This window comes from Orycteropus afer, unplaced genomic scaffold (genome assembly GCF_000298275.1).
Source record: "Orycteropus afer afer isolate SDZICR_OR568_19922 unplaced genomic scaffold, OryAfe1.0 scaffold00049, whole genome shotgun sequence".
NCBI lineage: Eukaryota > Metazoa > Chordata > Mammalia > Tubulidentata > Orycteropodidae > Orycteropus > Orycteropus afer.
The window spans coordinates 10,172,582-10,192,535 of NW_006921636.1; the positions used below are offsets into that span (position 1 = coordinate 10,172,582).

General features: G+C 50.7%; 1 protein-coding gene across 1 annotated transcript in view; it reads left to right on the forward strand.

Moving 5' to 3' along the window:
• Positions 1-640: 640 nt before the first annotated feature.
• Positions 641-19,954, forward strand: part of SLC13A3 (solute carrier family 13 member 3) — an 87,281-nt gene continuing 67,967 nt past the window's right edge. Inside the window, exon 1 of the mRNA XM_007938349.2 lies at positions 641-751. Within this exon, the coding sequence (XP_007936540.1) occupies positions 641-751 (111 nt within the window). The remainder of the gene's footprint in view (positions 752-19,954) is intronic.

Sequence of the window (19,954 nt, forward strand, 5' to 3'; positions counted from 1 at the left end):
CTTTCAGTTCACAGCTGAGCGCTCAACCGCTGCGGCACCGGGGCTTCTTTATAATAGTGTTAATAAATCAAACGCCTGGTGGACGAGTGGACCCAGACTCTTGGAGATCTTATAAATGCTTTAAACCTCACATTGGCATAACCCATTTTCCAAAACCCCAAAACCAAACCCACTGCCATCCAATCGATTCAGACTCATAGTGACTCTTTAGTACAAAGTGGAACTGCCCTATAAGGTTTCCAAGTCTGTAAATCTTTACGGAGCAGACTGCCTCATCGTTCTCCCGCTGAGCGGCAGGTGGGTTCGAACTGCCGACCTTTCGGTTAGTACCCCAGTGCCTTGACCACTGTGCTAAGTGTTGAGCCAGTTGTGCAGCCCGTATGGCTGCGGAGCAGCGATTCTTAGTCCCAGGTCGCACGGCCTTCAGGATTGCAGTCTTCCTTCCTCAGTTCTCCAGCCCAATTTTCCCCAACTTTCCCCAGGGGCTCAGGCGCCACCCTTTTCCTCCGGGCGGAGTAGGGAGAGGGCGGGTCCCCAAGCGCAGTCCCCTCCCCGGCACCCTCCCCACAGCTATAAGCCCTCGCGTCGGGCCCGGCGCGGGCAGTCCCGGGCTGGCCGGCTCTGCCGGACAATCGCGCTGATGGCGGCGCTGGCGGCAGTGGCCAAGAAGGTATGGAGCGCGCGGCGGCTGCTGGTGCTGCTGTTCACGCCGCTCGTGCTGCTGCCGGTGGTCTTCGCCCTCCCGCCCAAGGTAACGCCTCTGCGGCCCCATCCCACCCGTGCAGCGGCCTCGCCCCCTGCAGGAGCCTCCGGGCAAGAAACCACTGAGGTCCCAGTCAGGTTTCAGCAGATCCCCTCCCTCTCTCCTTCCCTCCTCCTCGGTGCTGCTCCTTGGAGACCCCTCGGGCTCTGCATCTTCTCACTTTTACAGTGAGATTTCTCTCTTTATTGAGCACTATGTGCTTGGAGCTGTGCTGTGTAGTTTGCTTGATAGTCATAATGAAAGCATAATAAATGGGAAGCTCTGTGACCTGGGGAAAGTTACTTAACCTCTCTGAACTTCCATTTAAACCAAAACCAAACCAAAACAACAAAAACAAAAACAAAAACAAAAACAAATGGGGGAAATAACAGCACCACCCCACAGTCGTGGCTATTGTTAAGTGAGGGAATCAGCTTTGAACCAGTTTGACTCCCTGCTGAGAATTTCGGTTTCCACCCCAGATATACTGAATCAGAATCTACATTTTAACAAAATCCCTAGGTGATTGTTCTGTGTCCATAAGAATCATCTAAGAATTTGTTAAAATGTAGATTCTGATTCAATGTATCGGAGATGGAAACCGAAATTTTCAATAGGGGGTTGAACCAGAGTGAGTGGTTGAAGCCCTGGTTCAATAACTAAGGGGAAGGAGTATTTACTCCATTATCCAGAGAGAAAACCAAGCCTCAGAGAGGTGCAGTGGCTTGCTCCAGAGCCCACGCTGTTTCCAGACTCCCAAAGAAAGGAATCCCAGAAGACCAAGGCAGGTTGAGGTCCAGAGTCTCATTACAAAATCCACACCAGTGGGACTGGCAGGAGATGGTACTGCAGGCCCCTGTGGGGCCCATCACCTGTGCCCAGCCCATTATGGGCACCAGGGTAGGGCACTAGGCACATAAGACAAGGCTTCTACCTATAGGAAGAGACCACCAAACCACGAAAACAGAAGGAAGGAGAATGTGATTTGGTGATCCATTACCCAGCACTGATGAGCTGAGATGGGGAGATAGGAGAGATGTTCAGAGAGGGCTTCCTGGAGGAAGAGGCCCTTCTTGGGCACAGGGAGTGAGGAGGTGATCCCTGGTGGTATGAAGGAGGCCCAGCGCTGATGCACAGACAAGTTCATTATGTGGAATTATCCCAGCTATTAGCCTTTCTTGCCATGGAAGAAAGTAAACAATGAACGCCATGACAGGGGTTGCCAGCAGCTGTGGAGTTGGCCTACAGCTGATGGCGACTCAGCAACGGAGTGAAAAGCTGCCCAGTCCTGTGCCGTCCTTGTGATTGGGATCAGTGGTGGGTTAGGTCACTCAGAAACCAGCCACTGGATGGCCCGGGGCCTTGGGCCAATCTCCTCTCTTCTTTGGCTCTCACTTTCTTTCCTCGTCTGTATAATGGGGCTGTCACTGTGCTAGATCCTCAGAATTGCTGTGTAGGCTCGAGCAAGGGAGTCCCTGGTTTTGTGAAGCATCAGTGGTGGAAGTGTGGGTAGCTGAGCTTTGCTGTTGTCTCTGAGGCCAGAGATGAAACACACAGAGTCTCTGTCCTCAGGGGGAGGGAGGTCGGAAAGCTTCTTTCTTGCTGTGTCCTATAGGAAGTGCTGTGAACCCCGGACCAGATCCAACTATTACTACGGTGCCTGAAGTGTATTTTTTTTTTAATTGTGATTTGGGTGAAAGTTTACAGCGCAAATTCATTTCTGTACATCAACTCATACACATTTTGTTTCATGTACTGACTGCAATTCCCCACAATGCAACAATGTAACAGCTCTCTTCCCACTTCTTCCCCACAGTTACCTCTTCCCTGTGTCTTTCCCTCCCATGCACCCCCCCCAGGGGTCTCCCTGTGCATACACTGCCCTTCTGTTCTCCCAGGATTGATGGAAGCATATACTCTTGAAGGGGCTCTCTTTAAGAAAAAGAATACAGATATGCAAACACAAAACCGGTACAGGCCTTGCGGGGGGCTCTGGAGCTTAAGCATCCGTAGTGTCACAGTGAATCATTTATGTATGAACCCCAACATCGATGCCTGTAACTCCCTAATTTAAAAAATAACAAGAAGGAAACCAGTTGCCCTCAAGTCGTTTCTGACACCTAGCGCCCCCTGTGCTGCAGTTGAGAACTTCGTAAGGCTTCCTTGGCTATGACCTTTCGGAGGAATTTATTAGGCCTTCCTTCTGAGGTGACTCTGAACAGTTTGCTGAGTACTTAACCGTTTGATCCAGCCAGGGGCTCCAAGCCTGATGAGTATGAAGTTGTATTGAGTGTTTACTGTGTGCCAGTCACTATGCTAAGACCTTCTTGGGCATTGTCTTATATGGTAAAACCTGCAAAAGCCAGAACCTGGGTAAGGTGCAAACCTGTCCGAGAAGGAAAACTCAAATATTTTCCACTAACGTGAGGATAGAAAAATGGTAAGACTGCACCTTGTCAAACGAGGAAAACTTAGGACAGTCAGATAAGCAAGGCAGTCCCATTGAATCCAGGCTTCCACAGGTTTCACTGATTCACTTCCATAACACTGAGGAGGCAGCCGCCAGTCCCTCTTTGACAGGTGGGGAAATGGAGGCTTAGAAAGGTTAGGTGACTTGCCCAAGGTCACACAGCTGTTGTGAACCCAGAATGCAGTGTTTATACTTTTAGCATTCCCCCCTTAGCTATAATCCAATAAGAACCACTCCTTGTTTCCTCTAGTTCCCTGATGCGGGCCCTTGGAGAGGCCCTAGCTGACCGGCTCTTTAAGCGGTCGATAAACCAAGGCCTCTTCCCAGGAGGCAAAACCTGTTGCTCAAAACCCTGTTGTCACTGAATCAGTTCCGACTCACCGTGACCCCTGTGTTTGAGAGGATGACTGTGTTGCACAGGATTTTCAGGGACTGTGTTCTTGTAGAAGCGTTAGTAGCCAAGTGCAAACTATTTGCATCACCCAGAGACCTGCTCTGCTGCTTAAAACCAGAAGAAACCCAAACCCACTGCCATCGAGTCGATTCTGACTCATAGCAACCCCCATTGGGTTTCCAAGGCTGTAAATCTTTACAGAATTAGACTGCCCGGTCTTCCTACCGTGGAGTGGCTGGTGGGTTTGAACCCCCAACCCTCTGGTTAGCAGTCAAGTGCCTTAGGCACTGAGCCACCAGAGCTCCTTGCTCTGCTGCTTGGCAGACCTTACAAAACCAAACCAGCTGGCACGAGTTGATTCCGACTCAGGGCGCCCCCATGTATGTCGGGGTGGAACTGTACTGCATTTTCAGTGGCTGGGCTCTTTTGGAAATAGGTCACCAGGCCTTTCTTTCAAGACACCTCTGGGTGGATTCAAACCACCAACCTTTTGGTTGGTGTCTGAGCACTTAACTGTGCCACCTAGGAACTCCTTAGAGATCTTTATCAGTACACCCAAAGCCTCCCCTTCCCATGTAACAGTATTTATTATAATTGTCACTGTAATGTTCTTGGATATTAACAACCACGTGTTTCTCTGTCTAGCGTGCAATGTGAATAAAAGCATCTGTTGAGAATATCGCTATTTGTGTTGATCTGTGACATTCAAAGCAAACACAGTGGGTTTGCTATACAAATGCAGCCCCAAGATAATTTCTGTAATCTTAACCAACTCTGTGATAACCTCTCCAAACAAAGGCACAGTGGTCTAACTTCAAACTTCATGTTTGCTGCACAAATATAGCTTCCAGATAGATGGTCCTCAGCGTTCATGGCCACCGCAACCTGAGACTGCCACTTCTAAACCTCTCTCACATTGGAGCCCCTAATGCAGCCTGTGCAGTACATATAGGTCCCCAAAACCTTTTGCAAAATTGTCAGATATCAGTTCAGGAAGGACGTTCAGGATGCTTGGGCATTCCCCATTTGCCATGGAGTCTGGAGTGGGGAATTTCACCTTTCTGGGGTCCCAGTTTCCTAGCTGATGATGTCTCAGCAAGGCCGCTGCTGCTCTGGTGTTCTGGGAGTCTGTGTCCCCAAGAGGATCGGCCCTCACACACCTGTCTTCTGGTGGCTGGTGAGCTGGCCAGCAGGGAGGCTCGGGCCAGTGTGCAGGGCAGATGGGGGTGGGAAGACAATTCCTGCATTATGTCTTCCTGGCTCAGAAATGCTGCCAGCAGAGATGAAAAGGAGTGGGATGTGGTTTCTGGAATGCAGTGGTTGCAATTCCCAGCACCACTGGGGTCCCAGCTCTTACTACAGAGCTCCGGAGGCTCGAGAAGTCAGGCTGCCGCCAGAGAGAACACCTCCAAGTTTTCCAAGCTTGAATGGCCATTCTGGGATTCGGAGGTGTGGGGAGTGGCCCTGGGTAGCTAATGGGGACAGGACGGACCTGTTAAAGCAGGCGTGCAAATAAATACCAGCCCCTGTGTTTGCAGAGAAGTCTTGCCCCCTTTCCTGCCTTATACACACTGAGAGCAAATTCAGCCTGAGCATCTACTGAAGATCAGTTCTTAGCATGGACGCTCCCAGGTGACTCTTTCTAAGGATGTGTTGAGAAGGAGTTTGGAGGTGTTCTGGGCAGGGCTACTGCAGAGGGTTGTGCAGGCTGTTCACTGCTCAAGGGGCCTTGAGGAGCCAGGTGAGACGGGACCAACCTGCACTCCACCTGCCGCCCTGATCTACCAGAAGAAGAGGAGGGAAGGGCCATTTTCTCATTAGCACTAAGGTGCCATATGGGCTAGAAGCAAACCTGGTTCTGGGGTGGTAGATCTTCTTGGAGATGCTCAGAGTTCCACTTTGTTGCGTCTGATTCTTGGGGTGGGAGGTTAGAGGAGGGATTCAAACGAGTGCTCAGGAAATTGTCCATGTCATTCTCGATTTTGAGACTTTGAAATCAGAACTGGATTCCCATCCACAAACTTGCTCAATGACCTTGGACAAGTCATTTTTCTTCTCTGGGCTTCAGAGTCTTCATTTATAAGATGACTTTTATAAAACAATCTACCTTCCTCCTGGGTTGGCATTCAGGCTCAGTGAAGTCATATACCTGTACCATAAATTCCTACTTTTTCAGTCAATGCTCAAGTTATATTTAGCTTCCCCATTTTGCAGATGAGGAAACTGAGATGCAGAGACGTTTGTTAAACGGAAAGAACATGGGCCTTAGAGGTAGGCAGATGTGGGTTGGGTCTGGGCTCTGATAAAACAGCAGGGAAACCTTGGCTGGAGACTTAGCATCTCCGAGCCTTGGTTACAGATGGCTTATTTGTGAAGTGGGGAGGACCCAGGTCCTTCCAAGGGGCTGCTGTAAGACTTAATTAAGAGAAGATACAGGAATTGCCCAACATATAATGGGAGTTTATATTAATAGTGGGAGCTCTGGTAGCATAGTGCCTAAGGCATTTGACTGCTAACCAGAAGGCTGACGTTTCACACCCACCAGCCATTCCTCAGAAGGAAGGTTGGGCAATCTACTTCTGTAGTGATACCGCCTGGGAAACCCAAGGAGGGGGTTTCTATGAGTCAGATCTGACTCCAAGGCAGGGCGTTGCGTTTGTTTGCTTCTGGAGGTGACCTCTTCCACCACAAGAGATGTTGGACTTGTAGGCTGGATGTGTGCCTTGTCCAGGGATGCACAAGGTTGGCTGCCAACCTGGCTCCTCCTAACAGGCGAGTCCTTCCCAAGTAGGGCCTCATCTGTAAAATAAGGAGGCTACAGACATAACCTTCTTCCAGCCATAACACTTACTTGGGCTGTTAAAGGAAAGAATTTTCCTGGTATAGGGTAGGCTAATATCCTAATGGCCCCCCAAAGATATTAATGCCCCAATCTCTTGGACCCATGAATGTTACCTTGCATGGCAAAGGGACAGTGCAGGTGTGATGAAGTCAAAGACCTTGAAATGGGGTGGTTCTGCATTATCTGGGTGGGCCTGATGCAATCACAAGGGTCCTCATAACAGGACTCAGGAGGAGGCGGAGTCAGAAGAAGGTGGTGATGACAGAAGCAGCTGAAGGGAACCCGTGTGATGTGGGGCCCCGAGCCAAAGGATGCAGGCGGCCTCTAGGGGCTGGAAAAGGGGGCGGGGAAGGGCTTCTCCCCTAAGCCTCCAGAAGGCACCAACCTTGACTGTACCCAATGAAAATGACTTTGGACTTGTTACCTCCAGGACAGTGCGAGAATCATTTTTTTTTATTAATAGTTTAATTGTGTTTAATGTAAAAGTTTACATCACAAATGAGGTTCCCATTTAACAATTTCTACCCAAATTATTGAAGACTAATATGCCTAACCCAAGCCATGGTATTTTCAATCGCCTCATATGCACATGAAAGCTGGACAATGAATAAGGAAGACTGAAGAAGAGTTGATGCTTTTGAGTCGTGGCGTTGGTGAAGAATACTGAAAGTGCCATGGACTGCCAGAAGAATGAATGAGTCTGTCCTGGAAGAAGTGCAGCCAGAATGCTCCTTGGAAGCGAGAATGGCCAGACTTCGTCCTCACCTGCTTTGGTCGTGTTGTCGGAAGGCACCAGTCCCTGAAGAAGGATGTCATGCTTGGTAAAGTGGAGAGTCAGTGAAAAAGGGGAAGACCCTCAATGAGACGGACTGACACGGTGGCTGCAATGATGGGCTCAGGTGTGGCAAGGATGGTGAGGCTGGTGCAGGACTGGGCAGTGTTTCCTTCTGTTGTACTCAGGGTCGCTATCAGTCAGCGCCGACTCAATGGCACCTAACAACACAACACAAATTACTCACTGATATCGGTTACATTGTTCACAGTGTGTCATTGTTCTCATTCATTCCATTCTGGTTGTACCATTTCCAGTGCTCTAGCTTCCCTGCCCCCTTACCTGCTCGTCTTCACTTTAGAGCAAGTTTTGACCATTGGTCTCATATAGATGATTTTTAAAAGCAGCTCATTACTCATGGGGGATATTCTATATTTTATGAGCCAATTTGTTATTAAGTTAAAGGTGACCTCAAGGGATAATGTCTGTTTAAGGTTTAAAGACTACCTCAGGGCAATAGTTTTGGGGAGTCCTGTAGTTTCAACTGGTCCAGTAAGTCTGTACTTTTTAAGAATTTGAGTTCTGTTCCATATTTTTCTCCCATTCTATCAGGGTCCATCTATCATGGCCCTGGTCAGAATGGCCCTTAGTGGTAGCTGGGCACCATCTAGTTCTTCTGATCTCAGGGTAGATGAGGCTGTGGTTCATGTAGACTATCGGTCCTGTAGGCTACTTTCTGCTTTGAGTCTTTGATTTCCTTTCTCTTTTGTTCCAAACTAGTAGAGACCAATAGTTGTATCTTAGATGGCTGCTTGCAAGTTTAAGAAAATAAATATGTGTTATTTTAAGTCACTGGCTTGGAGGTAGTTTGTTACAGCAGCACTGGCAAGGAACACACAGCAGAACCTCCACTGGACCGGCTCTCTTAGGTGTGGGTTTGGGGAAGTTCAGCCTCATATCTGCCTCTGGATTCCAGCACATCCATCGTTCACAGTTGTGTCCTGCTACGTGGGTCTCTTATTCCTGAGACAGGAAGCCTTCTGAATGTGGCCCTCTCCTAACTTAAAGGTGCCAATCCAGTGCATTCTGGAAGCAATCAGGCTAATTCAAGAACTGGGGTGGGACCTGGGGGAGAAATGCAGGGACAGGAACAGGAGGTGAGACTCACCTTGAAGCTCTGAGGTCAGCTGGCCAGCCAGGAGACTATCTCAAGTTGGTTTTGCATATGGACTGGATGAGGCCAGGTGAAAAGAGAAGGAGGGGTCTTCCTGGTGGGGAAATGGTAGGAGCAAAAGCCCAGAGGTAGGAATAGTCCTGACTAGGGGGAGGAAGGGAGCTCTGGTGGTGTAGTGCCTAAGGCATTTGAGTGCTAACCAGAAGGCTGGTGGTTCAAACCCATCAGCTACTCCTCGGAAGGTTGGGCAATCTACTTCCTTAGAGATACTGCCTTGGAAACCCAGGGAGGGATTGCTATGAGTCGGAACTGACTCTAGGGCAGTGAGTTTGGTTTTTTTTTTGGTAGGGGGAGGAAGGGTCTGTCTGCGCAGCTCTTTAGATGCAGACTTCGTGCACACTGGGTGGAAACTGGCGGAAGCAACCACTCAGCTCAGGTGCTGGGTGCTTTACATGCCTTGTAGTCAAATCCTTACAACGGCCCCGAGTACATATAGCCCCAAGAAGAGCAACCAAGGGTCAGAGCAGTGAGTGACGTGGCCAGGGTGGTAAGTGGAATGCAACATGAGATCTGAGCTTCCGGCCATGGCCCCCAGGGTCCTGCCCTCATGTCCCACCTTATCTCTCACATGCTTGTCCTCTCTCACTGTGCTTGTCGGCTTCTCTTGGTTCTTCAGAGCTGCCTGGCTTGTTTCTGCCTCAGGGCCTTTGCACTTGCTGTTCCCTGGAATGCTCTTGCCCCTGATCTTCTGCAGCTGGATCCTTTTGGTCATTTGGGTTTGACATCAGTGGCACCTCCTCTGAGGAGTCCTCCTTGATTATTCCTTCTCAAGCACACTTGCCCTCCTCAACCTACACGTCACTCTCTTAAAACAGTTTCCTGTTTTATTTCCTCCAGAACATTTATCCCAATCGGAAATGACCATTTATTGGTTCAGTGTCTGTCTCCCCAGCTCAGCTGTGAGCAATGTAAGGGCAAGGCCCATGTCTATCTGCTCCCCGTAGCATCTCTAGGGCCTAGAGCAGTGGCTGGCACATAGTAGGTGCTCAGTAAATAAATGCGGAATGGCTGAATTTGGATTTGGACCCGGGTCTCACTGACTTCAGAGCATGTATAATTTCTAAGACTCCAGGATGCTTTCCAGTTTGTGGAATGCTTGAGCTGGAATTAGGGTATCCAGCCCTTTCGCTTCGTAAAGAGAAAGAGCCAGGCCCAGAGGAGGCGTGGTGGGACGTCCCAGCCTCTCCCAGTCAACAGGTCACAGACCCTCATCTGTGCCACGTGAGCACACTTCCCGCACTCCAGATTTGCCCCATTGCCCCATCCAGCAGTGGGCACCCAGACCCTGGGCCACAGAGCCTTTCCTCTGAGGCCCAGCCAACTTTCCGCTTTCCTGGAGCTCCTGCCAGGTGTGTAAACAGGCCGCGTGATTCCTGGGATGTGATGGGGAGCAAGATCATGTTTCCTGGCCCAGTCGAACAGGACAGTGTCCTCTGGGCTGATGAGCAGCTGGAGAGCAGGCTTCTCTGACCTACCCCCACCTCCCCCCCTGAAGACACAGAGTCAAGCCCTCTCCAAGCCTGGGACAAATCACATGCACGTGCCTGAATCCCTCTGACTTCAGCAAAGACGCATGAGGGGCCATGGGAAGACACACACACACACACACACATACACACACACACACACAAGGCCATACCATCTCCTAGCAAGTCATTAACCTCCCCTAAGCCTTGGATTGGGAGCTCTGGTGGCGTAGAGCCTAAGGCATTTGACTGCTAACCAGAAAGCTGACAGTTCAAACCCACAAGCCACTCCTCAGAAGGAAGGTTGGGCAATCTACTTCATAGAGATACTGTCTCAGAAACCCAAGGAGAGGTCACGATGAGTCAGATTCCACTCGACATCAGTGAGTTTGGTTTTTGGTTTTGGAGCCTCAAATTCCTCACCTGCAAAATGGACATCCTGAAACCCACTGGCTGGGAAGTTGAGACAATTAGAGCAGGTGTGGTTGCTGTTACTATTGTCTGCAAAATGGGGATGCCAGGCACTGCTCTGCTTATCTCTGAAATCCACACTGGAGGGGCACCCAGTGAGAGTGAGTCTGTAGGTGGGATCACTGATGCACAGAACATTTGGTGTGAACACCAGCTCACAGCGACAGTGCAGGGGGGAGGGCGGCCAGCAGACCTCTGCTCACCAGGTGGCTCCCCCTCCCCGTCCCTTTTGCTCTACTCTCCTGCAGGCACCTTATCAGCAGTCTGGGCTGAGGGAGGGATTTGCTTTCAACAGTAATAAGATCCGCTGCAGAAAAGTGCTGGCCCCTGTGAGGCTGCAGGAGGAGGACTCAAGTTTGTTGATCCCGGACCCCCTGCCTCTTTCCTGCCCCTTCCTTCAGTCTCCAAAAGGCCTTGTGAGAGCCATAGCCAACCCCTCTATGGCACTTACTGAATGCGAGGCAAGGGTCTCATTCCTTGACATTTCCTTGGTAGCTTATTTACTGCTCATCATGGGCAGATGCTGTTATTATCTCCATTCACAGATGAGGAAACTGAGGCACAGAGTGGTTCAGTCACTTGCCCAGGTCTCACAGCTCAGAAGTGGCAGAACTGTGATTTGAACCCCGGTACTCTGGCACCAGGGCCTGTGTGACACAGGGATGATGGACCCATTTTTCAGATGAGAAGGCTGAGGCTCAGAGGTAGAAGACACTTGCCCAGCATCTCACAGCCAGTGAGTGAATAGGGATGCTGGGCTTCAAGCTTTGGTCTGCCAGGTTGAGAGCCCATGTTCTTCATGGTTCACTGAAGGCAAAGGTGAGGGGTGGGGAGGGAGTGACTGTGCTGGATGGAGTAGAAAGAAATCAAGGAAGGCTTCCTAGAGAGGTGTGTCATTCAGACACTTAAATAGGCATTTGGAAATCTGGTAGATCTCTCTGGATGGTGAGCATTGTGGGGAAGAACTAGGGCTCAGCTGCTTGGGTGCAAATCCTGGTTTTTTAACCAGCTGTGTGAGTTTGGGCTAGTTATTTACCCTCTCTGTGCCTCAGTGTTTTTTCTTCCCCAAGAAATGGGTCTGATGATACCACAGGGGTGGTAAGATGATGCTCCAAAAACTGAAACCAGACCCACTACCATTGAGTCGATTCTGGCTCAGTGACCCCCATTGATTTCCAAGGCTATAAATCTTTGTGGAAGTAGATTGCCTCGTTTTCCTCCTGTGGAGCAGCTGGTGGGTTTGAACTACTGACCTTCTGATTAGCAGGCCAAGTGTCTTACCCACAATGCCACCAGAGCTCCTTTTAAGATGATGCTCATAAAGTGCTAAAAAACAAAACAAAACAAAAACATGTTGGCTACGTTCATGGGCAAAGCACCTACTACGTTTCAGGCCTTGGAGGAAATGCTTGAAGCCAATAGTTTGCAAGCGATTCTGCCCAGGGGACATTTGGCAAAGTCTGGAGACATTTTTGGTTGTCAAAACCGGGAGAGATGCTGTTGGCGCATAGTGGTGGAAGCCATGGATACTGTTAAACATCCTACAATGTGCAGGACAGCCTCCACCAGAAAATTCTGTGTATCATACATCAGTGGAAGGAGCTCTGGTGGTTAAGACATTTGGCTGCTAACCCAAAGGTTGGTGGTTTGAACCTACCAGCTGCTCTGCGGAAGAAAGATGAGGCAGTCTGCTTCTGTAAAGACTGACAGGCTTGGAAACCCAAGAGGGGTCGCTATGAGTGGAATTGACTCAATGACAGTGAGTATATATATATATATATATATATATATATATATATATATATATATATATATATATATAGTATACAATCAGTAGTGCCAATGTTGAGAGCGCTGCTCCAAATGCACTAGTTCCTTCGATTTCCCCAGCAAGCCTGTGAGGCAGGCGCTATCAGGAATCCCATTTTATTGATAAAGAGCCCAGAGCCCAGAGAGGTGGAAGGCTTGCCTGTGGGCACACAGCTTGGCAGCAGAGGGCCTTGCAGGACTGAGGGAACTTGAAGATGGAGGATCTTCCTGGCAAGACATATCCACCTGGGCTCCCAGCGGCTGAGAGTGGCTGCTTCCTCTTTGTTGGGAGAAATAACAAAAGAAGCCCTTGTTCGCCGCCACCCACAACCCCACTTGTTCCCTCTGGCCTTACCACACCACGTGCACCTTTCCCTCATGACAAGCCTCTTTCCCCCACTCTTTGGAGGCCTGGGGTGAGGGGTAGTCAAGGAAAACTCTTCCTTTTCCTTTTAACACTTGCACTACCTGTAGTCAACTCAGACTTCCCTCGAAAGACCTGGAATCCAGTCAGCAAACTACTCATAGTGCTCAGAATAGGCCCTTTTACAGGCACCAAGTCCAAAAACAGAAGTGGGGGCAATTTCTGAGAAGTGCAGCCTGGAAATGGCAGGGTCATTTCTGCTGAGGTCAGGGACCAGAACGCTAGAGGGTCTGGGCCTGAGGGAGCCTGGCAGAGGTTTGAAGTAGTGCCCTGCCTGTGGCCCAGCTCCTGCCTCTGGGAGTAGTAGGGAAGACTGTGGCCTGTTCTGAGAGGACCTTCTCACCCCCATGAACTGGCCATCAACCTGGGAGACCTGGCTCTGTTTCCTGCTCCTGCTGTTTTTCTTGCTCCGTACCCCCGTCAAGTCTTGGCTTTCCTCCTCTGGAAAAGGGGCTGCCTCCCGTGGGCTGGTGTGTCCCTGTGAGTCACTTTCTAGAAGGCAGCCCCTGATATGGACTCTAGCACCAATTTCCTGGACTCAGGAAGAAAGATCTTGCTTTCTCATTTTTTGGCTGTGTGACCTTGGGCAAGTTACTTAGCCTCTCTGTGCCTCTGTTTCCTCCTCTGTAAAATGTGGATAGTGATAGTACCTATTTCATAGGGATGACATGAAGACTGATTCATATACCTACGGTACTTAGGTATAAATATCTAACGCAATAGGTATTCAGTGAATGTTTGCTATCATTATGAATTGTATGACCTGCATTATGGATGCACCTGTGGGTCTAGGGGTCAGGAAGTGCCTTATAAGGGATGGGGCTTGCACTTGAATCTCCTCCCTCCTCCCCTACTCATTCTGTAGGTTCTTGGGTAAGTGATGCTACCTCTCTGAGCCCGTGCTTCCTCTTCCTCTAAAATGGAATAGAGTTCATTTCCTAGGGGCTTCTGGAGATTAAATGAGCTAGTGCTTGTTCAGAGAGAAGCTTGGAGAAAGTTCTGTCATCATTCTTATTCTTGGCCCAGAGCTTGGAGCCCAGAAGCCTGAGAAATGGGGATTGTGGGTGGTAGAGGCTCCTTGTCAAAAGGTGCTTGGGAGCTCTACAGTCAGGCTGTGCAGCAGGGGCCAGCTTACCCATCACTCACCAAGGTTCCCAACCACGCACCCCCAGGATGCCTGAGGCAGGGCCAGCTGGACCAGAGGAAGGATGGAATGATGATAAACGGCAGAGAATTGGAAATGCCAGGAGCTGGCAGACCCCCCAGTGCCCAAGAGGAGTTTGGCAAAGTAGTGGGAACACAGGAAGTAGGCTGGATGGTCTGGGCTGCATCCTGGCTGATGAAGAACTTGCTCTGTGAGTGGTAACAAGGCACCTCCCTCTCCAACCTTGGTTCCCTCTGCTGTCACCTGGGCCTACCTGCTGCACAGGGTTGTGACCAGGAGCCAGGGAAGTGAAACACTTTGTAAACCAAGTGCTTTGCAAACCTACCCACTGCCATTGAGTTGATTCTGACTCCGTCAGAGTAAAACTCGTAAGTCAGAGCAAAACTGCCCCATGGGGTTTCCAAGTCTGTAAATCTTTACAGACAGACTGGCCCTTTCTCCCGCTGGTGGGTTTGAACTGCTGACCTTTTGGTTAGCAGCCCAATGTTTTAATCACAGCACCACCAGTGTTCCTTGCTTTGTGAACTGTAAAGTACAAATCAGGGCCCTGCCCCTCTTGATCCCTAGTGTACCACCGTGTCTGTTGCATAGAAAGTGTTTCGTAAGTATGTCTTGAAGGAACATGGAATCAAAATGGATATTTCTTCAGCATCTCCTGTGTGTCAGGCTAGGCACTGCATGCAGCGATTAACACATCCATTCAATGAGTGTTAACTAAGCACCTAGCAGGTGGCAGCTACTGGTCTACTAGGTTGTGTCAGTGAATCAGTCACAAGCCCTTGCACTTGTAGAGTGAGCAAACCATGTGTACCACACAGGGAACCCCTCCGCATGGCGAGATATTCCAAAGAGAGACAGACAAGTACGTCAGGTGGTGAAGAGTGCTATGGAGATGAGTAGAGCAGAGGAGGGAGTGGGGTCAGGGGTAGTGAGATGTTGATGAGTCGGGATGGTTTCATTGAGAAGGGAGCACTTGAACCTGGAGCTGGAGGAGGTGATGGAGCGCGCTCTGAACGTGTGTAAATGGAGGCCTTGCAGGCAGAGGCTGAGGGTGGAGGTGGAAGCCAAGGGGGCGGAAGCCTGGCCTGGAGTCTACCGGAGCAAGCCAGCCCGTCCCCCCTCTCCTCTATCCCCCACAAGTGCGAAGATTCTGAGGTGGGACAGTGTGTTCATAAAACAGCAAGTGATCCTACTGGGTCCTCATGACAGCCCTTCGCAGGAGGTGGTATTAACTCATCTGTCAGGAACCTGAGACCCAGAGCCAGGAAACTGAGCCCTGCTGTCTGGGTCACAGAGAGACGAAGTTGGTAAGCTGGAAGGGGGATTCACAGGCAGATTCCACCCTCACTGCCTTCAGGGGGATTGCACCTGAGCCAGAGAAAGGGTCCTTAGGGTTTGGGAGGGGCTGTCAGAGGATGCGGGAGCTCTGGCGGCACAGTGCATAAGGCAATTGACTGTTAACCAGAAGACTGGCGGTTCAAACCCACCAGCCATTCCTCAGAGGAAAGATTGGGCAATCTACTTCCATAGAAATACCACCTCAGAAACCCAAGGAGGGGTCGCTATGAGTCGAAATCGACTCAATGGCAGTGAGTTGGTTTTTTTTTTGGTCAGAGGACGGGGCAGTGGAGAAGCCCTGAGGGGAGCTTTAAATGTGGGAGCTGAAGGACCCCTGGACACATGGCAAGACTGAGGCCCCGGGAGGGGAAAGATCTGCCAAGGTCACCCAGTGAGTTGGCCTCTTTTCTGGAACAATGTGTTCTCTCCCACTCAGAGTCAGGCCACTGGGGGCTCCTGGGTCCAGCCACAGCCTCCATCCTGCCCCCACCCACCTGCCTGGCTGACTCGTGAATGATTACTAAGGTCCAGGCAGCCTGGGGTGTGAGCTGCCCCAGGAATGCTTTTAATGAATGGCTCCAAGGACTTGAACTTGTCATAACATCTACTAATGAGTCCAGGGGCCAACATACCCCTGGAGGCTGAGGGTGGAGGTGGAAGCCAAGCGGGGAGGCAGCCTGGCCTGGAGTCTACTGGAGCAAGCCAGCCCATCCTCCCTCTCCTCTATCCCCCACGAGTCTCAGGCCCAGATGGACACAGATGGCCCTAGGCCGGTGGTTCAAACCCACCAGCCACTCCTCGGAAGGAAGGTTGGGCAATCTACTTCCGTAGTGATACTGCCTCGGAAACCCAAGGAGGGGTCGCTATGAGTTGGGTCAGACTCAAGGGCACATAACAACAACAACAACAACAGGGGCTTCGCAGAGTGTTTTTGGGGGTGGGAGGAGGGAGCCCTGGGTTGCAAATCAGAGCTCAGACTCTGGGCTGCTTCAGCTTCTTCTCCTGGGCTCGTCTGGGCTTGTGTCTAGCTCATCTCTTGAAGCCTCAGTTTCCCCCTCTGGAAAGTGGGCACACTCAAATCAGCTCTGCTGATCCTCAGGGCTGAACAGACCCCTGGAGTTTGTGAACCCAAACGCCAAAGCCTAGCTCACTGCCCACGAGTCAATTCCAACTCATAGGGTCCCTGTAGGACAGAGTAGAACTGCCCAATGTTGTTGTTGTTGTTGTTGTTAATGTGCCGTCGAGTTGGTCGCAACTCATAGTGACCCCTCCTTGGGTTTCCGAGGCAGTATCACTATGGAAGTAGATGCCCAACCTTCCTTTCGAGGAGTGGCTGGTGGGTAGGGTTTCCAAAGCTGCAAATCATGGAAGCAGACTGCCTCATCTTTCTCCTGCAGAGCAGCTGGTGGGTTTGAACCGCTGACCTTTTGGTTAGCAGCCAAGCTCTTTAACCACTGCAGCCACCAGAGCTCCTTACTTACCCACTGCCTTCGAGTCGATTCTGACTCATAGCCACCCCCACTGGGTTTCCAAAACTTTCCATCTTTATGGAAGCAGACGGCTTCATCTTTCTCATGAAATTGTCTGTGAAAGCATTATTGAGGGTCTGTCCTTTCATTTCCTCATCCGAGCTACTCCTATTATTATCCTAGATGTGGATCCCAAAGGGCAAGGGGGCCTCTTCTGGCCCCATCTTCCCAAATGGAGGCCAGCGTGTCTATTGGCTTTTGCATTGAGGATGTCTCTTGGGTTCTCTCTCATCTTGCCAGGCTGGGTCCTTCCCTAGACCTGCTGGGTATGCATGTGCCAAACCCCTTTATTCAGGGTCTGTACCTATGTGTCCATGTCTGGGTGAGAGGACAGTACCAGGACTACCTTGAAGTGTGTCCAAGGAACAAGGAGCCAAGTGAGTGTGGACGGCTGAGCCCGGTACCCACACGTGTAAGTGCTCAGGAAATGCTGTTACCTTCACTGTCATCCGCATCACTGAGGGCCAAAGAGAGGGCAGGCCTTGGGCTCAGACCAGCTGGTGGGAGTGTGGCTCCCCTCCTTGCTAGATGTGCATGCATGGATGAAGGGGTTGCTGAACCTCTCTGTGCCTCGGTTTCCTCAGATCTGAACAGAGCCGTTGGGATGAGCAGGTGAGTTAATGCACATCTGAGGTGCGGTCATTGCCCTACAGGCAGGAAGCACGAGATAAATGATAGTTCCTCATTTCTACCATATCTGCTGTTCACACTGAGGCCATGTGGCCTTGGGCAGGTCCTTCAAGCTCTCTGAGCTCTGTAAAGAGGAAACAGTAGCCGCGGCTTCCTAACAGGGTGTGGGGAGAGTGGCAGAAGGGAACCGCAGCGGCTGTGCTGGCTGCTGTCATGCGTAGCAGTGACGTCGAGCTGGGGCTCCAGAGAGAGGCAAAGGTACTCCCAGCACTATATGGCCCGCAAAGAGTGACGGTGTCCATGGCCACTTTGATCTCCCTCCCAGCTCCCTCTGAGAATGGCGTAATATTTACTGATGAGGAAGGACACAAAGACTCTGAGCTGTCAGTTCATCAGTCCAAAGCTCACAGCTCAGAGGTGGCAGAGCTGGGATTTGAACGCAGGGCTGAATCACTCCTAGTGGATTCTTCTGGCCCCATCTTCCCAAGTGCAGGTCTCGTGCAAGCCTCTTAGCTTTTGCATTGAGGACGTCTCTTGGGTTCTCTCTCTTTCTTGCCAGGCTGGGTCCTTTCTCTAGGCCTGCTGTGTGTGGGGGCCAAACCCCTTTCCCTTTGGGGTTCATGTCTGTGTGCCATTTAGAATCAGCCCCAAATGGCATACCTGTAGTATCTTACAGAAACTCCCAACTTAAACCCCACTGTCATCAAGTTGATTCTGACTCACAGCTACTCATAGCTATAGGATAGACTAGCACTGCCCCTTAGGGTTTGTTTCCAAGGCTGTAAATATTTATGGAAGCAGACTACCTCATTCTCTCACAGAGCAACTGGTGGGTTTGAACCTTTGGCCTTTTGGTTAGTAACCACATATTTTAACCACTATACCACAAGAGAAGAAATGAACTCAAAGTAACACGCATAATTGTGGTGCAGTAAACTGTAGGCTCCGGTGCTTCTTACTGATGGGTCCAGATTGCAACCCCCTCTCCTAGCTCCCTGTTCTGCTTCTCAGGGGCCGACCGTCTTCCAGACATGGCACCACCGTGGTGATTCTGGTGGTGCACTCATTCCATGTTATCTCTGAGGCTCAGGTTGGGGCCGTGGCTTGTTGCCATGATGCTTCCAACCTGCCTTGGTCTTCGTTGTTGCATGGGCCTGCCTGTCCTCTTGTGTGCCCAGCACTGGCCAGGGTGTAGGATGGGGACACCTAGAGTTTGAAGGGTGATCTCTGCCTTGCCAGGGCTGGATGTTCAAGACTTCACACCATCTTGGCTCTGGACCTTCCAGGGGAGGGGCCCCCACAGATGGCTGCTCTCAGATCTGCTCCCTGAGGGTCTGGACAGTATCTTTCTCTCAGCCTCTGGTGCACTGCAAGAGCCCGGTCACAGTCTTGTGCCCTGGCAAAAATGCCTGCTGCAACCCAGCAGGGAGATAGGCTTGGTGGGAAGGGATAGTTGTAGTGGATACGGTTTCCGGAAAGTTGCTTTCCCCAGGCTCGGGTGAACAGAGCATTTCTCTTTTATTCCTTTACTGGGTGAAAGGGGACAAATTGGGGGCATGAGGAAAGAAGTTGCCTTGTGTCTGTCTGGAAATCATTCCCCAGCTCAAAAATTAACCACCTGACAAGGCATTTTCTTTCTTTTTTTCCCCTCTCACCTCTGCTTAGTTTGCCTGCAGACTTTAATCCCTGCGATAATTATTGGCTAAGCCCTGAGAAACTGGGATTTCTTCTGCTGGGGAGGACAAGGCTTCCAGTAAGAAGTCCAGCCCCTGGGGCGTGTGACCGGCTTGAGTCGACAGGAGTAAGGATGGACTGGGGCTATGGCCATGCATCCCGAGCCCCTGTCCTTGCTCCCAGGCAGGGCCAGGCCTAGGGTGAGGCAAGTGGGACGCCTAAGGTGCACACCTTAAGGAGGCGTTCACTGTCGAGGTTGTGCCCTGGCCTGACTGCTAGCCGGAAGGCTGGCAGTTAGAACCCACCCAGAGGCACCTTAAGATTGACCTCGTGGTCTGTTTCCAGAAGATCACAGCCTTGTGGACCTTATGGAGCAGCGCTGCTCTGCACACATGGGGTCACCCTGAGTTGCAGCAATGAACTTGACAGCAACGAACAACAACAGACAGCCCTGCTCCCAACCTCCTCTGACAAAGCTCAGGACACCTCTGTCTTTCAGTGAAATATGACAACAGGGTTTTAGCTTGTACAGTCTACCCCTGACTTGCTGTGTGACTTTAGGCAAGCCACTTTCCTTCTCTGTGCAACCATTTCCTCCTTTGTACTAGGGGTGAGATCATGCCAGAGTTTCTTATCTTCAGCACTATTGACATTCTGGGACTAGATCATTCTTTGCGGTAGTAGGGGACTATCCTGTGCATCTTAGGATGTTTGGACGCATCCTTGGTCTCCATCCACAAGAAGCCAGGAGCACACCCCTCCCCCAGCCTCAAAAACCAAAAATGGCTCCAGCCAAATGCCCCTTGGGAGGGAGGAGCAGGAAAGAGAGCAACCTCACACTCTGCTGAGAACCATTGGATTAAATGATCTCAAGTTCATTCTGACTGTGATATTTTAAGACTTGTTGTTGTTGTTATGTGCCGTCGAGTCAGCCCCGACTCATAGCGACCCCTCCTTGGGTTTCCGAGGCAGTATCACTACGGAAGTAGGATTG